Source organism: Rissa tridactyla, chromosome 1 (assembly GCF_028500815.1).
Source record: "Rissa tridactyla isolate bRisTri1 chromosome 1, bRisTri1.patW.cur.20221130, whole genome shotgun sequence".
NCBI lineage: Eukaryota > Metazoa > Chordata > Aves > Charadriiformes > Laridae > Rissa > Rissa tridactyla.
Genome location: NC_071466.1, coordinates 61,459,117 through 61,476,882, shown reverse-complemented (window position 1 = coordinate 61,476,882; position 17,766 = coordinate 61,459,117). Strand labels below are relative to the sequence as shown.

The window sequence follows — 17,766 nt, the reverse complement described above, 5'->3', positions numbered from 1 at the left end:
AATCAAAGTAAGGCCTGTTTTGAGAGGATACATACAGCTTTTTAGGTTGGGAAGGAAAAAGTCTTCGCAACAGACCTCTACAAGTTAGGATGGCGTCTCTGAAAATAAGGGGAGTTGAACTTTTGCTCAAATATGCCTTTTCATGCTACTTGCTCTCTGGGGCACTGAACTAAGCTAAAGAGCAGTTCTTTGGCCAATACCAAAGACTGATGCACGCTCAGACAAGGAAGGCTTTGTAGAATCTAGGTTTTGCATACATACTGAGTACAGGATGCGTTACTCGCCATCCTCCTAACCACTTTTGCACTATTCAGCGGCAATCAAAAGAGGCACGCAAACAATTTCTAATAGCGTTTACAGGGACTCACGACAACAGCAAAGAGTCTCACAAAGCAGGCATATTTTCAGTAGGTGTTAGGTTTTCAACCCTTTCCTCAAATTAGACACCAATTTACATGAAATTAAAACTGCATGTAAGAATAAAGACTACTCTTGTTCCATAGTTTTAGAGTCTCTGAACACATCTGAAGGTTGGGTCTAAAAAGATCTTAAAAGGCAGGAAGGTAAAAAGCTGTCAAATTTCAGGTAATCATCAGGTAAACTTTTGCTGTTAAATAGGTACTATTAAGTTAGGACTGCTTTGTTTCCAGGGTGATTACTATTCTGAGAATCCAAATGGTAAAAGGAGTAAACAAACTTCTGGTGTCCCACAGTTGTTAATTCCCACCTTTTGCCAGCACGGTTTTAGACAGCATTTGACCATTTTTATGAAGTTGCAGGCAGTAGACTACAGAATGCATTGTGCAAAACCAGTTTACGCAATATTGCATGTGGTAATACCAGATTGTTTTCAATATCCATTATTGAAAAGCTAGTACTAATGAAAACCATGTCAAATGAAACATGACAAAAACATGGTTTTCACCTCTTCAGTTTCGCATAGTCTTTCATTTAGTTTAACTGCCTGCACTTCATAGTTGTTTAGTTCTTTCAAACAAACTGAAAAGAGAAACTTTCTGGAGTTTTACTGATGCTTCGGAAGTCAAAAAGCCAGCAGTTCTTAACGTACAGCTTACAAACAGCCTTAAAAGTAGCATGGGAAGAGAGACAATGCGATTAAGCACTACAGAAACGATCCCAAGAGAAGAACAGCCCACAGAGACAAATAGAGAAGATGGACTATAGAAAGGAGCCCATACAGCAATTTGTGCCTGAACTTCTTCCAGTTCCTGATGTAGCCTAATATCTCTGTCACATTCTCTCTTGACAGCTTGGGAGAGCACAACTCACATGAGGGGCAAAAGGCAGGTTTTACTCCCATACTTACAAAATTTGTATCCATAATAGTCACTGAAACAGGTAAAGGCAGCGTCCCAACCCTCAAGTGCCATGCTCTGCTACTACTGGATCTTTGGCCAGAGCATAGCAGGGAAAAGCAGAAAAAAAAAACGCAGGCAGCAAGAGAACATTACACAATGTTTTAGAGTTTTAAATGCCTACACACGATGATTTTTTTTTTTTCATATAATTACTTAAGCATTCTTGGAAGACTGAGGCTCTGGATAAGTGAAATTGAAAATAATCTGAAAGTATTCCATTGCGTATCAAGTGCCTTACATAAAAGGACAAATGCATTATATACATAAGAGACTTTAATTTCATCCTATTTAAAATAATTTGAAATTACAAATCATTGGGGTTTATTCTAATCAGTGGTCATGATTAGAAAGAAGCTTAACCAAACTGACCAACTGGTTGAAACATGGGTGGGGAAAATGCTAGAAAGGGCATTTTGCTTTCAATACATGGCATCATAGTACAAACCTTTTTTGTATCACAATGGTTTAAGAATTTGCCATCTAGATAAAGCACCACCCAGCTGTCTCTAATTGACTTTAATATCTACAGATTTAAGATTGCTTTAATATAATGACCTCCAAAGCACTACTGATATCAAAGATGGGAACCAGTCAACAGAACACCAGAAGAACCGAGAAGAAAATTGAGCACAAATACATTTTAAAGGGTATTTAGGAAGCCACTGAACGCCTTCCAGCTTACATTAATCAAAACTGCTTTAAAAATACTTGCAGAAAATATTTTAAAAACAAGAGTAAGAAAGACTACTGATATGAAACTGAACTAAAGTAAAGCCATGATACTATGTATGCCTTTAAGGACTAAAACCAATTTTATTTACAGTTCTGAATGTTCCAATTTGGTTGATAACCTCTTCCTTTTGTTTCTGCTCCCATGACAGTGATCAGTAATCACTTGATTTCCCAACAGGGACATAAAGGCTGACTTCAATTGCGTGCACCTCAAAGCCAGCCAAGCCTACACTGAGGGGTGTCAGGGCAGTTAACCAGTGCACGGTAACAACTCCAACTTAAACTCAAAGTGGAAAGGGGTTACACTGATGAAAAGTCACCTGTAGCAGTGCAAGTCCCAATTTCTGTTTGGCACGTAAGGCACAACCATAGCTCCTGACACAGATGAGATGTATTTGTAGCTAAATCAGTAAGAGAAGCTTCAAATGTAGATAAATCCTTTGAATCATGTACCTGTGATTAACCTAAATAGCTTCTCATGGCTACTGTCTCAAAATGAAAAGGCAGAAAAAAACAAGAAAAAAATCTCTTATTGCGTTAGATTCTTCTTCTAGAAAGCATTTAAGAACATGTGTAATTTCAAGCATATGGTTAAATATTTTCCCTAATATTAAGCTTTAGTAAATAAAAGCCAAAACTCATTAAACACATATTACACTTAACCTTCATCAAAATGAGTCCCAGACAGTTTGCTGGTTGCTCTTTTCACCATTTTGTAAGATATTCAGAAGCTGAATAGTGACTTTATTCCAGAAAGCACAGAAGAAAGGCTGGTGGTCTGGATGATATTCAAGCTAATTGCAGTCCACACAGTGATGAAGAATGAAGATTATAACATCACTGGTGTCAGCCTCCATATAAAGAGAAGTGTGCCGCACATAATTTCTGACTATGACATGCTATTGCAGATATACTTTGAAATAACTCCTTTAGTGACCTACTCATTACTGCATGTTACATGCATTCCACAAATCATAGCTGCACTTGTTCTGTAAAGTCCAGTTTGTAAAGTTAAAGTGTGATGATTTAAGAGACAGGGAATTAATGCCTAGATTCTTCCAGCCCTATAGGCAACAGGGAACTTAAAAACTATTAAAACATTATTTGTTCTATAGGGATTACTTATTACACATTCAATTTAGTCAACCATGTCTGCTGAGAGGCACACAAATCCCACCATAGCTAATTTAAGAACTTACCAATTTCCCTTGCAATTCTGACAGCTTCATCTGCATCCTGTAAAAGCAGGAAATGAGACCCAACGTTAATCCCATCAGCCATTGCACTATGTCCTGAGGGCAGTCATATATTGCACTACTGTCTCCTCTGATTCATTTAATGTTTGATTTTACAACCTTCTGACCCTTTTCAGCCAGAGGAATGTAAAATTAATACCATAAGTGGAATGTAAATTCTACCTCATCATTAGTACGCTGAGAAACTCAAAGCAACGAGGAATCAGCTGACAGGAAACACAACCAGGATCACAAAATGATTTTCTGCAGTTGTAGGAATTTAATGCTAGAATTTAGAAGTTTACAATCAATAATGGACCGTAAATCAGATCGTTAAAGTTTGTCCCCTGCCAGCTTGTTTCTGTCCTCACAGCTTTTTCTTGTATTTTCCTGGTTGCTGTCAGTAGGGGGAGTTGATTCTCTATTGTTTGGGAGTGATTCAGGTCCAGAAAGCTTGCAGAACTTCTTTAAAGACGATTTTATTTTTTGTCTACTGAAGAAAGAACACAAGCATTTCACTTTGGTAAGCTTTTCATTCTTAAGACAGAATAAACGTTAAGTGCATCATTTTAAACTGTATCTGATATAAGAAGATTCACATAATTGTTTCCATTTAAGAGTCCACACATTACAAATTAGCAAAATTCTTTTGTTGATGCCACCTATTGCTTCAGCTGGCTCATACTACTATGGCCCAGTACAGGAAAAAAAATACTAGGAAACCCAGCGAACAAAAAACAAAATATTTGAATTATTTTTTAATAACCAAACCTCTACTCATGCAGTAGTTAATTCTGGTTTCTTCTGCTGATAATAATATATTTCCATTATACAATACTTGAAAGAAAAAGGGTTAAATTACAGTGGCACAGGTTAAGTTTGAAAATTCCATCCAAATTTGCTAATATTTATACTATTCCATGACATGCATTAAAACATTTGTATGGAAGGCAGTAATGTCTGGAAACCACCAGCTGCTAAGTGTGTCTGAAACTATGGGGGCTGACTTATGAACATTAAAATGAAACCTGATATTTTTAAAGCTTTCAAGGCAATCCGTTTTAAAAGCACCCAGGTCAGAACTTAAAAAAAATACATAAGAAATGTTCATACCTGGTTCATTTATGTCCGATAATAAAACAAAATCCTCTTTAAAAGTCTTCAGTACCTAGTAACAGCCCCATGAAGAATAAGGGGGCTGGCAGGGGAAGTTGTCAGAAAATTTAATTTCCTTTCATTAGCTAGTCTGCTCCACAAATCGGTGCTTGTTAAGTTCAAAGCAGTCCTGAAAGCAACATCAGTTTTAAGTCTTTTTACTCCAGTCACATCTGTTAATGAGATTTTTCCAAATAACAATTGTTTTTAAGTCAAGAGATAAATCTAGCAAAAAAAAAACCTTCGCCCCCCCCGCCCGAAAAAAAAAAGTCAGTTTACTGTTTTATTACACCTTGCTGCTTTCCATGACCCTGCACCCTCCAAATTTTAGCTTAAAGGGATAAAATGCATGAAAAGGGTCATTTAAGAATGTTAGTGGTTTCCACACATTGAGTTTGAAGGTTCTTTGTTCCTGCCTGTGACAGTTATGCGAGAATACTTCCCCTTAATAGCCTCTCTGTCAGGAAGTGTTAAACCTGCCAAATGCAGACAATTAGAGCCTCTTGAACAAAATGCAGGAAGAGTGATGACTGATGAAGAGCCACGATTATAGTCGAGAAGGAAACTTTTACATTTCTTTTCTCTTGCAAATTCCCTCATATATTTGCAAAATAGAATTAAGGGCGGGGGGGCGGGGGGGGGGAGCAAACAGGGTAATTTTTTTTCACTTAGTTACCTGCAAACAAGTGGCTAACTGAGACACTGCAGCCCCCAGGAAGGCAAGCTGCAAATCATTATTGGGGAACTTTTCACTGCCACTGTGTTTTTATACATGCATACAACAACTCTGAGTAATAAGCGGCATCGTATCAACAGCACTAATTGTCTCAGTTCTGGCTTGAATAAACTGAAGTCATCTGCCCAGCCCAGTTATTAATTCACACTATATTTCAACATCTGTTTCTTTTACAGTTCTAATATTAGAACGCAAGCTAAGATACAAAAAGAGTCAATGCATATTCAAATTCTTTAGCCTTCAAAGAGCATTTCTGAAATAGAAAACAAAAATAGGCTGTGCTTTAAAGATGAAAACTAATAAACAAAAGAAATCAATAAACAACTGACATATTTCAATATCTGGTAAGTCTTTTGATCTTTTTCCCTGAGAAAGTATGTTTTAGTATCATGCATTTCACTTGCAGATTACAAATAAAGCAGCGGTTTGAGTAGTCATAAAAAGTTAGTGCAGTTATTTTGGATTTTTAGTGAAAAGAACTTATAGGTAGACAACATTTGCCAGGGGGTGGGGGGTGGTGGGGCGCAAAAAATCTGAATCCTATGACACTGCATAACACACAAGTCCAAATGTACAAAATACACACCATCACAGTGGTACTAATGGCATTTTGAATTATTTTTTAAAAGCAAAAGTCCTCAATGGTTTACTGCTGTTTCCTCCAAAAACACATTAGCTACACTACCATTTTCCCAAAATGAACTGGAGATTGTAAAGAAATATATAATTTTAGCACCACCTTTTATTGTACAAATAAAAACGTTCAAGTAACTGTACAAGTTTATAAAAATCATAAGAGTTATAAAACGATGTCATAGTGTTTTTACAAATGGCTGATTTCATTAAGTTAAAAAGACATAAAATACTCATTTAGCATAAGAAGTTCCAACCTCCTAGTTTCATGTACGTGCCTCTCAGACGGGTACCAGCAGGTGGAGACAAAAAAGCAAAACTACTATCCTGATGTAGAGGAATGCCAGGATAAAGCTGTTCAAGAGACTCCTAGAGCTGTAAAACATTGTATTAATTATGAAGAACTACATTATAGTTTTCACGGCTGAGGGTGTTGGGCTTAGAAAACCCCCGGTTTATGTCTGGTCTCCAACAACCCCTCCAGCAATACAGTGATTGTTTAATACCAATGTCAATATCCCAATGCAATATCCCATACAGATACCTGAAACTTAAATACGGTAAATTCATAGCCTTGCTGAAAACCTTCAGTGTGACTACGGACATCAGTGAAACTAACTAGACACCAAGAGACATTAAACTTCTGGGTCTATATCCTGCTGAGTTCCACCAGCCATAAAAAACAAACTGACTGTACATGGCGAAACAATATAAAAGTCTTTCTTCCCTTGCCATTCTTTTGCCAGTTTTTCACCGTGACATCTCCTCATACTCATTACTCAGCCACCACTTTCTTCTTGTCACATATTCCTCTTTACTTATTTACAGACAATACATCTTCTCAGCTCTAACTTTAGCATAGTCATTGCTCATGTGGGTTAACACTAATTCTTTGGATTAAGACTATTTACCACTCACTCTCTCCCAATCAGGTTTTTAGGAAACTATTTGTACTTACAGATTTTGAAGTTAACTACCTTTGAATGCTTTTGTTGGCTTTCTAGCTGACAGCACCGGACTCGGGTTCCTTACATGTGTAGGCTGGGTAACGCTTGCCCCAGCCAACTGGGAAACTGAACCAGGGATGAGAAGAAAACTGCTCTTTGTCAAACTACCCTCTCCGCTTTCACTCCATCTCTTTCCCATTCTCAGTTTCATATATGCTACAGCATTTGCCTATATGAGAATAGTTAGCTGTGTCTGTTATACCAAGCATCCTCCTCGGTCCTTAGGTATACTGTTTGAAGGGCTTCTTTCTCTTAAATTTCTAGTTGCAACTCACTAGGAGTTTTTCTGCTTGCAGTTTCTCTAAGATTTTATTACAAAAGCTTAGCAACTCCAGTGTATACTATGTGTAAGTGCTAAGCAGCCTAAGAGGGGGAAAACACCCTTTATTCATGAAGGGCCTATGTTAAATAGCGCTGCAAATACAAGTGTCAGATAAAGATAACTCTTCAAGTGAGAAGATTTTCAGTGCAGACCTGAGTTGAATAACAAAGCACTAGAAGTTGTTACTCCACATTTGCTTTAACATCCACAAAGAATGTGTGACTTATCTTTCTTACCTTCTGACATTGTCAGAAGCATGAATGCAGTTTTCTTCCAGCTATTAGACTCCACTATAAAGATGAAACCATCTCTAATCAACTCAAGTATCAAGCAGGCACTTAACTCCTTCCTAGGACCTTTAAAATTTATATTTCTCAAGACAAAGAGCCTTCCCAGATTTTTGAAAGTTTCACAACTCTGTGACCAAAACAGATCTCTCACAGAATGGCAGAAATCCTATACAGTCTCCAATTCTTTGTGTGTTGCTCTTCTGGTATCACACAGCTTCGCCCTTCCTATCTTAGTCTAAAGCGGTAAAATAGCACATCAAGCCCTAACCAAAGATCAGCATCCTGTATGACCTAATTACTCGGGTATTCATCTGAGCAAAAGACACATTATCACAAGGAAGAGATCAGAGAACAAACACAGGCACATATTTAGATCCATAGCAAGGATGAGAATTTCAATTATCAGAAGTTTATTTCCTACCGCTTCCTTCCTAGAACTGGTAACCAAAGAACTGGTTAACCCAAAATGTTCATCTCCTCTTTCTGATGGAAACTATAACACTGCGGACTCTCCTTTTTCTAGTTTGGTGGGTTTTGTTGTGTTTGGTTTGGGGTTTTTTTTGGGTTTTTTTGGTTTTGGGTTTTTTTTTTTTTTAAGTCACATGTTCTTCTTCCATCAACAAATAATCAGAACTAGTGCAAGGCTGAGGTATGTGAAATTGATATGATATGGACACTTCAGGATTAAGCAACTACTGCATAGTTCCTTTCAATACCTGAAGACTGGAGTTTTCAACTCAATCCTACATTGCAGTTCATTTGGTGTTAAAGACTACCATTGCATATAGCCAGTCGCCAACAGGAGGACCCCATCAGCTCATCCGCCTTTTGATCCCAGTCAGTGTGTTCCAGTTCCCCTTTGTCACTGAGTCCAGTCTGGAACTTTCCCAGTGACTGCCAGTGACACCTCCCTGGAAGCTTGATACAGTTTTGTGTATATTTTTATTTCATTATTTCATTTTTATTTTATTAGTAGTATTTCATTAAAGTAGTTTAGTTTCTTCTAAACTCATAAATATATCTCTCTTCTTTCTTTCCTTGGAGTAAGAGGTGGGGGAGAGCATCTGTCATCTGTCATCTTGTCATTGGTCAACCTGGCCCAAACTATGACAGTGGGGTTTAGATGATTAATTCAAAGTTAACTCCTAATTAGATGTTTTTCTAGAAGTTGCTTTCAGGATTTCTGGAAGAATATACAGGATAGCAGACAGAACAGAGGATCTTATGCACAATAGCTTGGCTGCTGTTAAATCTTACAAGTGCTAAAGGACCACATACACAAGGAGTATGTACACACAACAAAAACCTGACGGAATGCTGTGTTCAGCTTGCCACTACCAGACTTGAGATTGCCACAAATGTCAGCCTAACACACATATGGAGCCCTCCAGAAGAGAAAAAGTTTTTGCACTTTTACCTGTTGCAGCGTATCCCACTGCCAGGCGTTACACGCACCAGGCACTTCCATCATGAGTTCTGAAGAATTCTCTCTTGTGCATTTTGTCCTTAGATATGTCATGATTTTATTGTTCTCATCAGCTAAGTTCTCCAGGTATGCTCATCAGAACAGTAACTTTGTTGAGGCTTAGCCCCTTTGCACTCTATTGACCTCTCTCATTTAGTTGCATTTGTTTTTTCCCCTCCTAACAGAGTTTAAAACCCAACTTAGCTGACATGATGTTGAACACAATTACCCTGATATATGTTGCTCCTTAAAATACAGTCTGCATTCCATCAATATATTCAGTTGTTCCCAATTGTCTGGACATTTCCTACTTCATCGCGTAAATAAGATTTATGATTATCAGATGTCAATATCAACTGTCATAAATAAAACCTGAAAAGCTTTCCTGTCAACTATATTAAAGTGTCACTGAAACAAAACTTTTCACTTTTTCCTGCAGCTCAAAGTTTTACTCAAATTTTTTTTGAGAAAAGTTTAAGCTTGACATGTCAAGCATAAGAAATTTAAACCCAAAAGGTATATATTTTATAATACACCAAAGTTTTAGGCATATACAATGAAGGTTTTAAAGGAAAAAAAGCTTATTTACGTACATTAACACCAAGAATAAAGACACACAGGAAAGCTTATAAGAGCCGTATAATTAATCACGATATATCACTATATAATCACTACATATCACTATAACAGTGATATATCACTATATAATCACAGCAAATAAACCAAAACCAAGACATACTTTTTTTCACCTTATAAAATATAAAGAAAGAAACAAAATATTTTTAGAAAAAATGTTGGAAATCGCTCCTTCTAAAACCCCAGGAGGAACACCAGCTGTAGATTCAGACAGAGACCCACCAAGTTCCCCTCACCCTAAGTTTTGCAACACATGGAAATCTACCATCAGCATCAGACCATAAAATGCCAGCTTCATACAGCGTAACAAACTTCATTGTTAACTTAGGGCTGTCAAGATCTTGGCCAACAAGAAGTAAAGACCTGAGAAATGTAAAGACGTGCAGATAGTTGAATCCACATCTGATATTTAACACATTTACCTGCCTTCATGTAAGTTTGAAGCAAAATATTTTTAAAGACTCCATAGAAGCAGTCCTTAATACATCATTTATTACGAAGGACTTTCTTCTCCAAAACTCTCTTGCTAATAAAAATCTGTATCCCACTTTTAGTTACATCTTATTGAAAAAGAGGTTACAATTATAATTACATTCTGCATCAGACCTTCAGCAAGTGTTCCTACAGTGGGCAAACAGTAATTAAATGATTTCTCACCTTGACTACTCCATCAAAGCCAGGGATCGTGTTGACTTTCGCATTTTTGGCTAACAATTTGCTTTCAATCTTGTCTCCCATAGCTTGAATAGCATGTGTGTCAGGTCCAATGAAGGTGACACCTTCTGATGCCTGCAAAGACAATGAAGATATAACTTTTGGAGATGAAACTAAAAAGCAGCTTTACACAGGTATTGCTATTAATTTTTTTTTCTCTTTTTGGACTGATCAATGAAACAACACTTAAAAGACAGTGATCTGTTTATGTAAGAACCTAGCAATGTATAAGCAGCATTTCAGCTAGTTCATTAAAAATGTGTATGACCTTCTGAAACTATTATACACACAGATTCAAAGCCCCTATAATTAGCATTTGTATAAATCAAAGCCAGGCCAAAGAAAAATAGCTGAAAGTGGAAGTACTCCAGCTTGAAAGTTAGACATATCCCTTGAGAAAACAGAGGCTAGTTAACTCACCATGGAAATAGCCACAAGTGATTTACAAAGATATGCTTGCTAAACTGTAACGCAGTTGAAAATTCCATCATGCATTCCTAAAACCAAACCTTGAAAAAACATCAAAATCAAAGTGCAGTCTCTTACTCAATGTATTTAGAGATCTTGAAAATAAGGTAATAGGTGAAATAATGTTTGCCCAATTCTTTCAGGCAATTTTCTTTTCCAATACTGAAGTGGAAATAGGTTAACATAAAATACTTTAATACTTCAACTTTAATATGTAGGTAGAACACTGAACTGCATTTCGCCCCCCCCGTATTTCTCTATGCCAGCAATAGACCTTCAGTGATCAAGTACACAGACATTTTTTTCAAACCTCGGCAGGGTCAGGACAATACAGAGCTGAAGGCAATTCTACCAGAACTGTTTCACTTAGAGTTACTGATGTATCAGTGAGTACATGCACGTTTCAGGTAACTTAACATCTTTTGTACCATTGGAAAACAACATCAAAAGAGTAAGCATACTAGCCTTGCACAATTTTTTTCCAACTGTTTTCATTGATTTTTTTTTTTGTCCAATTCTAAGACACCTGTAAAATGCTTAAAAACAACTTGTTTCCAGTCGATGGGTAGTTTGGTTAATACCAACACTAACATAGTATTAAACATTCAATTTCTTGTATCAGAATTTGTGTCTTAATGTTTTGTGTCTTTCTGACATACACTTGTGCTGCATATGTTTGGGTTGCCAGATAGTTATAGTCACTAACAATAAAAACTAATTTGATCAAGCTTTGTGTATTTATGTGATGGTAGTACATGACCACAGAACAGACATAGGAAAAATGTTTTTTAAGTTGGGGAACAACGTCTTCCTATTCACAATCGTCGAGCCAAGAGCTCCCAGCATGCTTGGGAGACCCTGTTTTCACTGTCAGCAGCTTCCTAGCAGGAGGAGTGTAATAGCAGAAGCTCTAAGCTCTGCGTAGACAACTTCCTATCATCCTAGCTAACAGGGTGCTACAGATAACAGAGAAAAGACCAGATAAGTATTACAGACACACTAGGAAGCTCAGTGCAAAGACACCCAAAACAAATGCAGAGCATCAGTTTAGCTACATCAAAGGCTTGTTAGCGTCAACTCACAATGAACCATCTGGGTTTTTATCTCAGCCCACCTCTTCTCTACTACAGTAGGCTTATTAGCTCAGCAACTCACTAATATTGATTTGATGAATAGCTGTCTTACAAACACAAAGTTGGGAAGACTACAATAGGAGGGAGGAGGGGGATAGGAAGACCAACATGAAGGTGCAGATTTGTTAATCTAAATCTAGTGCCAAAAGAGCTGAACACTAAAGGAATTCACTCTTTAAAGGAGAAGAGAAGCAAGCAGTTGATGTTTTAAGTCATAGTGACACAAAGTTTGGAGCTGACCGTTTCAGAAACAACAGCATATTACACCCTGAAAACAGATACTTTATACCCTTTTAACAAGAGTTTTAAATACATGCCTGCATACACCTGGAGGTAGGGCAGAGTTCCCTTCTGTCATCAGACTGTATTCCAATCTCAAAAAGCTTTGTGGAAAAGGTTCACTTGCATACAGTTTCTGCCATAACACTGGCATTTACATCCTGGTCAATGTCACTTCAAACTTCACCATGTATTGATTCCTTTTCCCACTCTCTTCTCAAAGACTACCATCAAAAACATGAGCTCTCCAGCCATCATCAAGATAGTGGGACCAAAACTTTTGCTGCCCTGACAGACCATTCAAGACTTCCAGCTTGCACCTCTCCAGTGAAAGGTATATAGGTTACATCTTGCTTGACTTACAGTCTACTCTCACTGACTTGTGGCATGGACTTCCAATGTGCCCAGATCATTCCCCTGCTCCTGTCCAAGCAGGTAGCTGGATAAGAGGACCACACCATTCAGGAGAGATTCATGAACCACCTGAGAAGGAACACACCAGGCCATTTCAAGAAATTAATCTGCTGCATCCAGTATATTTGTTACATGAATCCTATAGAGGTGTAACATTCCACATGGATACAACCAATACTACTTATTAAAAGTTAAATACTAGATGATATGCAGCATATTCACATTAATGCAAGTATCACCTGGTGCAACCTACATCTTTGTCTTTTTTAAATGTATACTTTGAATGCCCAGAACTTACAAACTGCAGTTTCTGGGCATTGCATGCACCTCTTGGCTTTAACTGCGCTGAACCTTTGTACCTTACACAGAACTGCTCTTTAATTGTGAACAAGCAGCAGCTTAGTGCCACCAGCAGCAGCTTAGTGCCACCAGCTATTACCCTATATGGTTAGTCAATTGGGCAGTCATCACATCCAGTTATTTCCCAGCAACAAGATCTGAAATGAAACAGTTTTACTCAATGTGATAGCACAAAATACCTGAAAGCACGTAACTCATCATGCTGCAACATCCATACATTAAAAAAAAGTTAACAAACTAAGGGCAATCCACTAGTTTCCAGTGAATATGTAAAACCACCTCTTACATAGAAAAGATGTGCATTCTCTGACATGATTTGCAACTAACTTCAGCTAAGCTTACAAAAAAAGCCTTTGTCAGCTTAAGGCACTACTAGACAAACTCTTGCAAGTCTTGCTATGATAATTTAAGCCCCCCATCACCCAAAGATGCTTGCTCAAGCCCTCTGCCAAAGCTTCTTAGCTCATCACCAAAACAGTGCCCGAGCTTCTTCATTGCCAATGCTCACACGTAACTGGTTCAAAACTCTAGTGGCCTGATACTGAAAATGCCAAAAAATAGACCATAAGAAAAAATGTGGGAATAACATCTTCAGCTCTCACAAAGATTTATCAGCACTCATCCATTAGCATCCTTAGGTTATGAAACCCAAGGAAGTGGTGAAACTGCAAGAAAAGCTTCCAATGCCTGATGACAGTCTGTCCACACACAGATTTGCCAGTGTAGCAGCAAACACTAGAACCTCTGCTGTACATACACAAGCTTACACACTACATCTCAAACAAGTTCTCCCAAGAGTTCTGCTACTCCTCCACGCATTCAGCATCAGTCCAACCTTGAAGACTAATTGTCTGGCTGCAGGGAACACATCAAGTTTCACCATAAACATGCACCAGCAATTTCTTGAGAAACATACCCAAGATACCTGTGTATCACTGCTCTACTTTGCATAGTCAAATGTACAGATAAACAATAAGGAATATTTTATAGAAGAACAATTTCAGGATACATTCCATGCCAAGAAAGTTAGTTCTTTCTTTGACTAAGTAGAAGATAATGAAGAGTTTTCCCCAACACCCCTCTATTTTCGAGAGCAGAAGTAGTTGTTTTAATTGTAGTGCCATAAGAATCACAAAGAATTTCATATTATTTTTTTTTTTAAAGCTTAAGACAAAAGCCTTATTCTATCCCCAGGGAAGGCAGGTCCTCAAATATAGCAAAAACTGAACAATGTCCAAGTATAACAAGAAAAGGCAAGATTTGGAAGAGCCACTTGGGAAGTCTGTGGTTGAGCTGTATGTGACCTTCGCAGTCTGTCAACCCTGTCTGACTGCTCTGGGAATAGAGTGGGCCAAACAGACCTGTACTACTGTAAATTGCCATACTCCTAACATTTGGAAAGGACCTGTCCATCTGACAAATTCTTGTGGACCTGAGGCAACTGAAGAGACTGATCCTAGAAGAAGAGATTCCTTTGCATCTCCTCCTGGAAATTATGCATGCAGAGATTCACAATTACTGTATTATACAACCAGTAGTGGATTCAGCCTCAGTGACGGCACAAGCAGAACTAAAGATAGAAAGCATGAAGGAGGGAAAACTGCATAATAAACTTTCATACACGCTAGCTCCATTGGCAACATTTACTCTTCTGTGGGCTTATGAATATGTGGCAAACCGGCCAACTCACAGCCAGGCCTCTCAGCGCTGCAGGAAATGACTGAACAGTTCCAACCCAGCTTTAGACAAAACAAGTGATACTAAAACTTTTCCTCTGTCTTTTACCACATTAGTTATGGACAATTAAACACACTTTTTGGTGTCCTCATTCGAGCCAGGATATTTGAATCTGCACATAACACCAGCTTAACAAGAGCAGCTCCAGCCAACAAGGAGACAGGCCATGTACAAAAACACAGCTATCAAGAATCTTATGTTTTATTTTTCAGGATCATTTGGCAAGGGGATTCTCCCACTCACACCACACTGAGGTGGCAAAACACACTTCAAGTGCCCAGTTGCTTCCAGGTGCAAGAGCCCCTATAATTATCTTACCACACAGAAGCAACAGCAATAATGCAGGCTTTGTTCTTGTTCATTCCCTGGTACCTGAAATGGTTAGTTGTAGGAAAATGTTTCCCATCCCCGAGGAAGGAATGGCTGAGAGGATTGAGAGAACTCGGGAGCAATTGTAGCTGTTCTACCTTACTGAAAATAAACTTTCCTATGTAAACACAGGACTGGTTTTAAACAGGCTCATGAAATTTACAGGAAAACCCAAACGATCTGTTGCATACAGCCATTGAATCTTGAATCATGTGTTCTCAGACTTACACATGAGTTTTCAAACTCAGGGTGCTACTTATTGGAAAAAAGCAATTCACTTAGGAGAAAAGGGCTTAACTGCAGCACTGTTGGCTGGGTAGGGCCAGAGCCTGCAGTCTGTCAGGAGTGACCAGAGAAGTAACTGAGCCAACCTAGTTGTTTTTCCCCCCAGTCTCACTCTTTCCTTTCCTTCCCATGACCCTATCTATCCCCCCATCTCCAGGGCAGACTCCGGCACTCCTCATTTGACCTAGTGGACCAACATGGCAGACAATTCCCCAAGGTTTTTTCTGAGAAGTGTTCTCCATTCCTTTGTGAGTTAAAATTAGCTAAACAGAGAAACTTAATGAATATTGGAAGGAGGACCACATAAGCTGCTAGAGCACATACCTGTGAACAAGAACCTTCTCCGGGGAGAAGGCACATTCTCAAACTTTGAGGTGTGCAGGGAGGGGACTGTGTGCTGCCATATCAGCCTCCTTTTGTGTTCTAGTCTGCACTTCTGTTTTAAGGCTTGTTTTAAAATAAAGCACATTATTGCTTCTCTGAGGAGCACTGTTTGAATCACAAAATGGCTGAAGTTTGAAGCATCAAAGCGACTGCTTGAACCACCTCTTTGACATATACTGTCAAGTAGTGGAACAACTTATGGGCAGAAGAGAAGCAGAAGGAAGATTCTGTTGCAGTGAGGTAACAGCAAGATCAGCAAGTGTGGGTAACAACTTACCACCCTCACTCAAGAACTTATTGGTGAATGAGGCTATGAAGGAAGGCCCACAGGTAAGAACTCCAATAGAAACTTATCATAGGTCTGGTTTTCAACAGGCTTTTGTCCCAGTCCTCAAGTTTTCTTCACAGGAAGAATTGAAAAAGGTTTCCATGAAAAACTCGCATGCAGATGACGAATTCTTTCACTGTTGTACTGGGAAACAACTGCCTTAATTTTTCTGCCCTCTTGACACACAGCCAGTAAAGGGGGCAGATCCAATGGGGAAGGGAAGGGGTAGAAGTAGTCTAGTAATCACAGTCTGAGTTACAGAAAATTTGGAGTCTTCCACAAATACGGTCTCCCATCTACAGCAGGGACTCATAGCTCACCAGAAGGAAACAGACTTGTACATGCAGCTGCCTGCAGCCACATACGAAGCAGAGCAGATAAGCAGCACAGCTCAAGGACGACCGTAACAGGTAGCTGGACTAAAAAGCTGTTAAATTACACAGGTTAAATGCAGGACTGAGAAGCAGAGCTGGCAGCAAGAAGGTCCAGAAGCTTAGAGAACCTAGAAAATAACCAAGCAGAACAGAAAACTCCAGTTATAGTGACTAGATGAAACAAACACAGACAAGACTGAGGAATCCTACCAGAGAAAAAAAAAAAAAAAAAAAAAAACAAAAACACAAAACCAAAACACAGGCACACTGACATATGCTGAAAGATGTTGAAAGGATGTAACAGACTGCCTTGCAATACAGGAACTAGGAAACACTGGGAAAGAATCCCCTAGGAAATATAATGTAAGAATATATTCTAAGCCACATCGACTCAACCTACAAAATAATGAAGTGGTAAAATGCTCTACAGCAGAACATGGTGGAGCTGAAAGAATGCCCTAAAGCTTTCTGCCAGATGCACAGAAACAACCTGTCAGCTCCAACAGTTGGGCCCTGTGCCGCTATCCTGAAGGCTCAGAATAAAGAACATATATAGGAGTGGTCAAGGATCTGCCCCGGCATCAAGCTGAAAATTTAGTACTAACAGAATTTCATTCTAGGCAGACTTATTTTAAGCTGGAAAAGGCTTATAACAGCAACATGCCTAGGTATGGTCGTGGACAACGTCAAAATGTCAGAAGTAGTAACTCTTCATCAGTTCAGCAAATAAGAGTTCCTCCAATCTTGTTTAGAATGAAATAAGCAGAACTTTTGAAGCCGAGAGATCTTAACAATATGCACACATGTATATACACACACAAGAGAGAAATGACAACCCTTACGTGTACAATAGCATCCTTCATTAGAACAGGTATTTTAAAAAAGTGAGCCATGCTGAAGAAAAGCAAACTACAGCCTTCTGTACAGGCTTTCAACAGAACAGCACAGCACCTCTTAAGTGAATAAAGTATGTGATATAAGCAGGTGGATAAATATGCTAGAGGGGGAAGGGCTGTAGCATCTTACTGTTCTCTAACTACACGTGCCTTTGGCTACTGTAGCTCTTTCTGGAGGTCTGAGCTTTTGTTTTGTTTGAGGGTTTGGGAAGGAGATGGTGTATTAAAACCACCTCGAGTTGCATAAGCAGCAGGTAGGTAGATTGTGATAGCAACTAGCCTCAACAGTAAAAGGTTGCCTGGCAATTGGGAAAGTGACAGAGCCCAATGCAACTTACTAGAGGAAGAGGGTGGTGCTGAAGAACTGTGCTGCCCAGCCTGCCAAATCTCACGGCTTGTTCCAAGTTCTGCTTTGAAATAAAAACTTACTGTTAC

The 17,766-nt window shown here is 38.8% G+C and overlaps 1 protein-coding gene across 2 annotated transcripts in view; it reads right to left on the bottom strand.

Moving 5' to 3' along the window:
* Positions 1-17,766, bottom strand: part of PCCA (propionyl-CoA carboxylase subunit alpha) — a 294,708-nt gene that overhangs the window by 201,698 nt on the left and 75,244 nt on the right. For both annotated transcript variants that reach the window (XM_054188011.1, XM_054188012.1), the window contains 2 exons: positions 10,248-10,379; positions 3,311-3,347 (listed from right to left, as the gene is read on the bottom strand). In XM_054188011.1, coding sequence (XP_054043986.1) covers positions 3,311-3,347; positions 10,248-10,379 — 169 coding nt within the window. The remainder of the gene's footprint in view (positions 1-3,310; positions 3,348-10,247; positions 10,380-17,766) is intronic.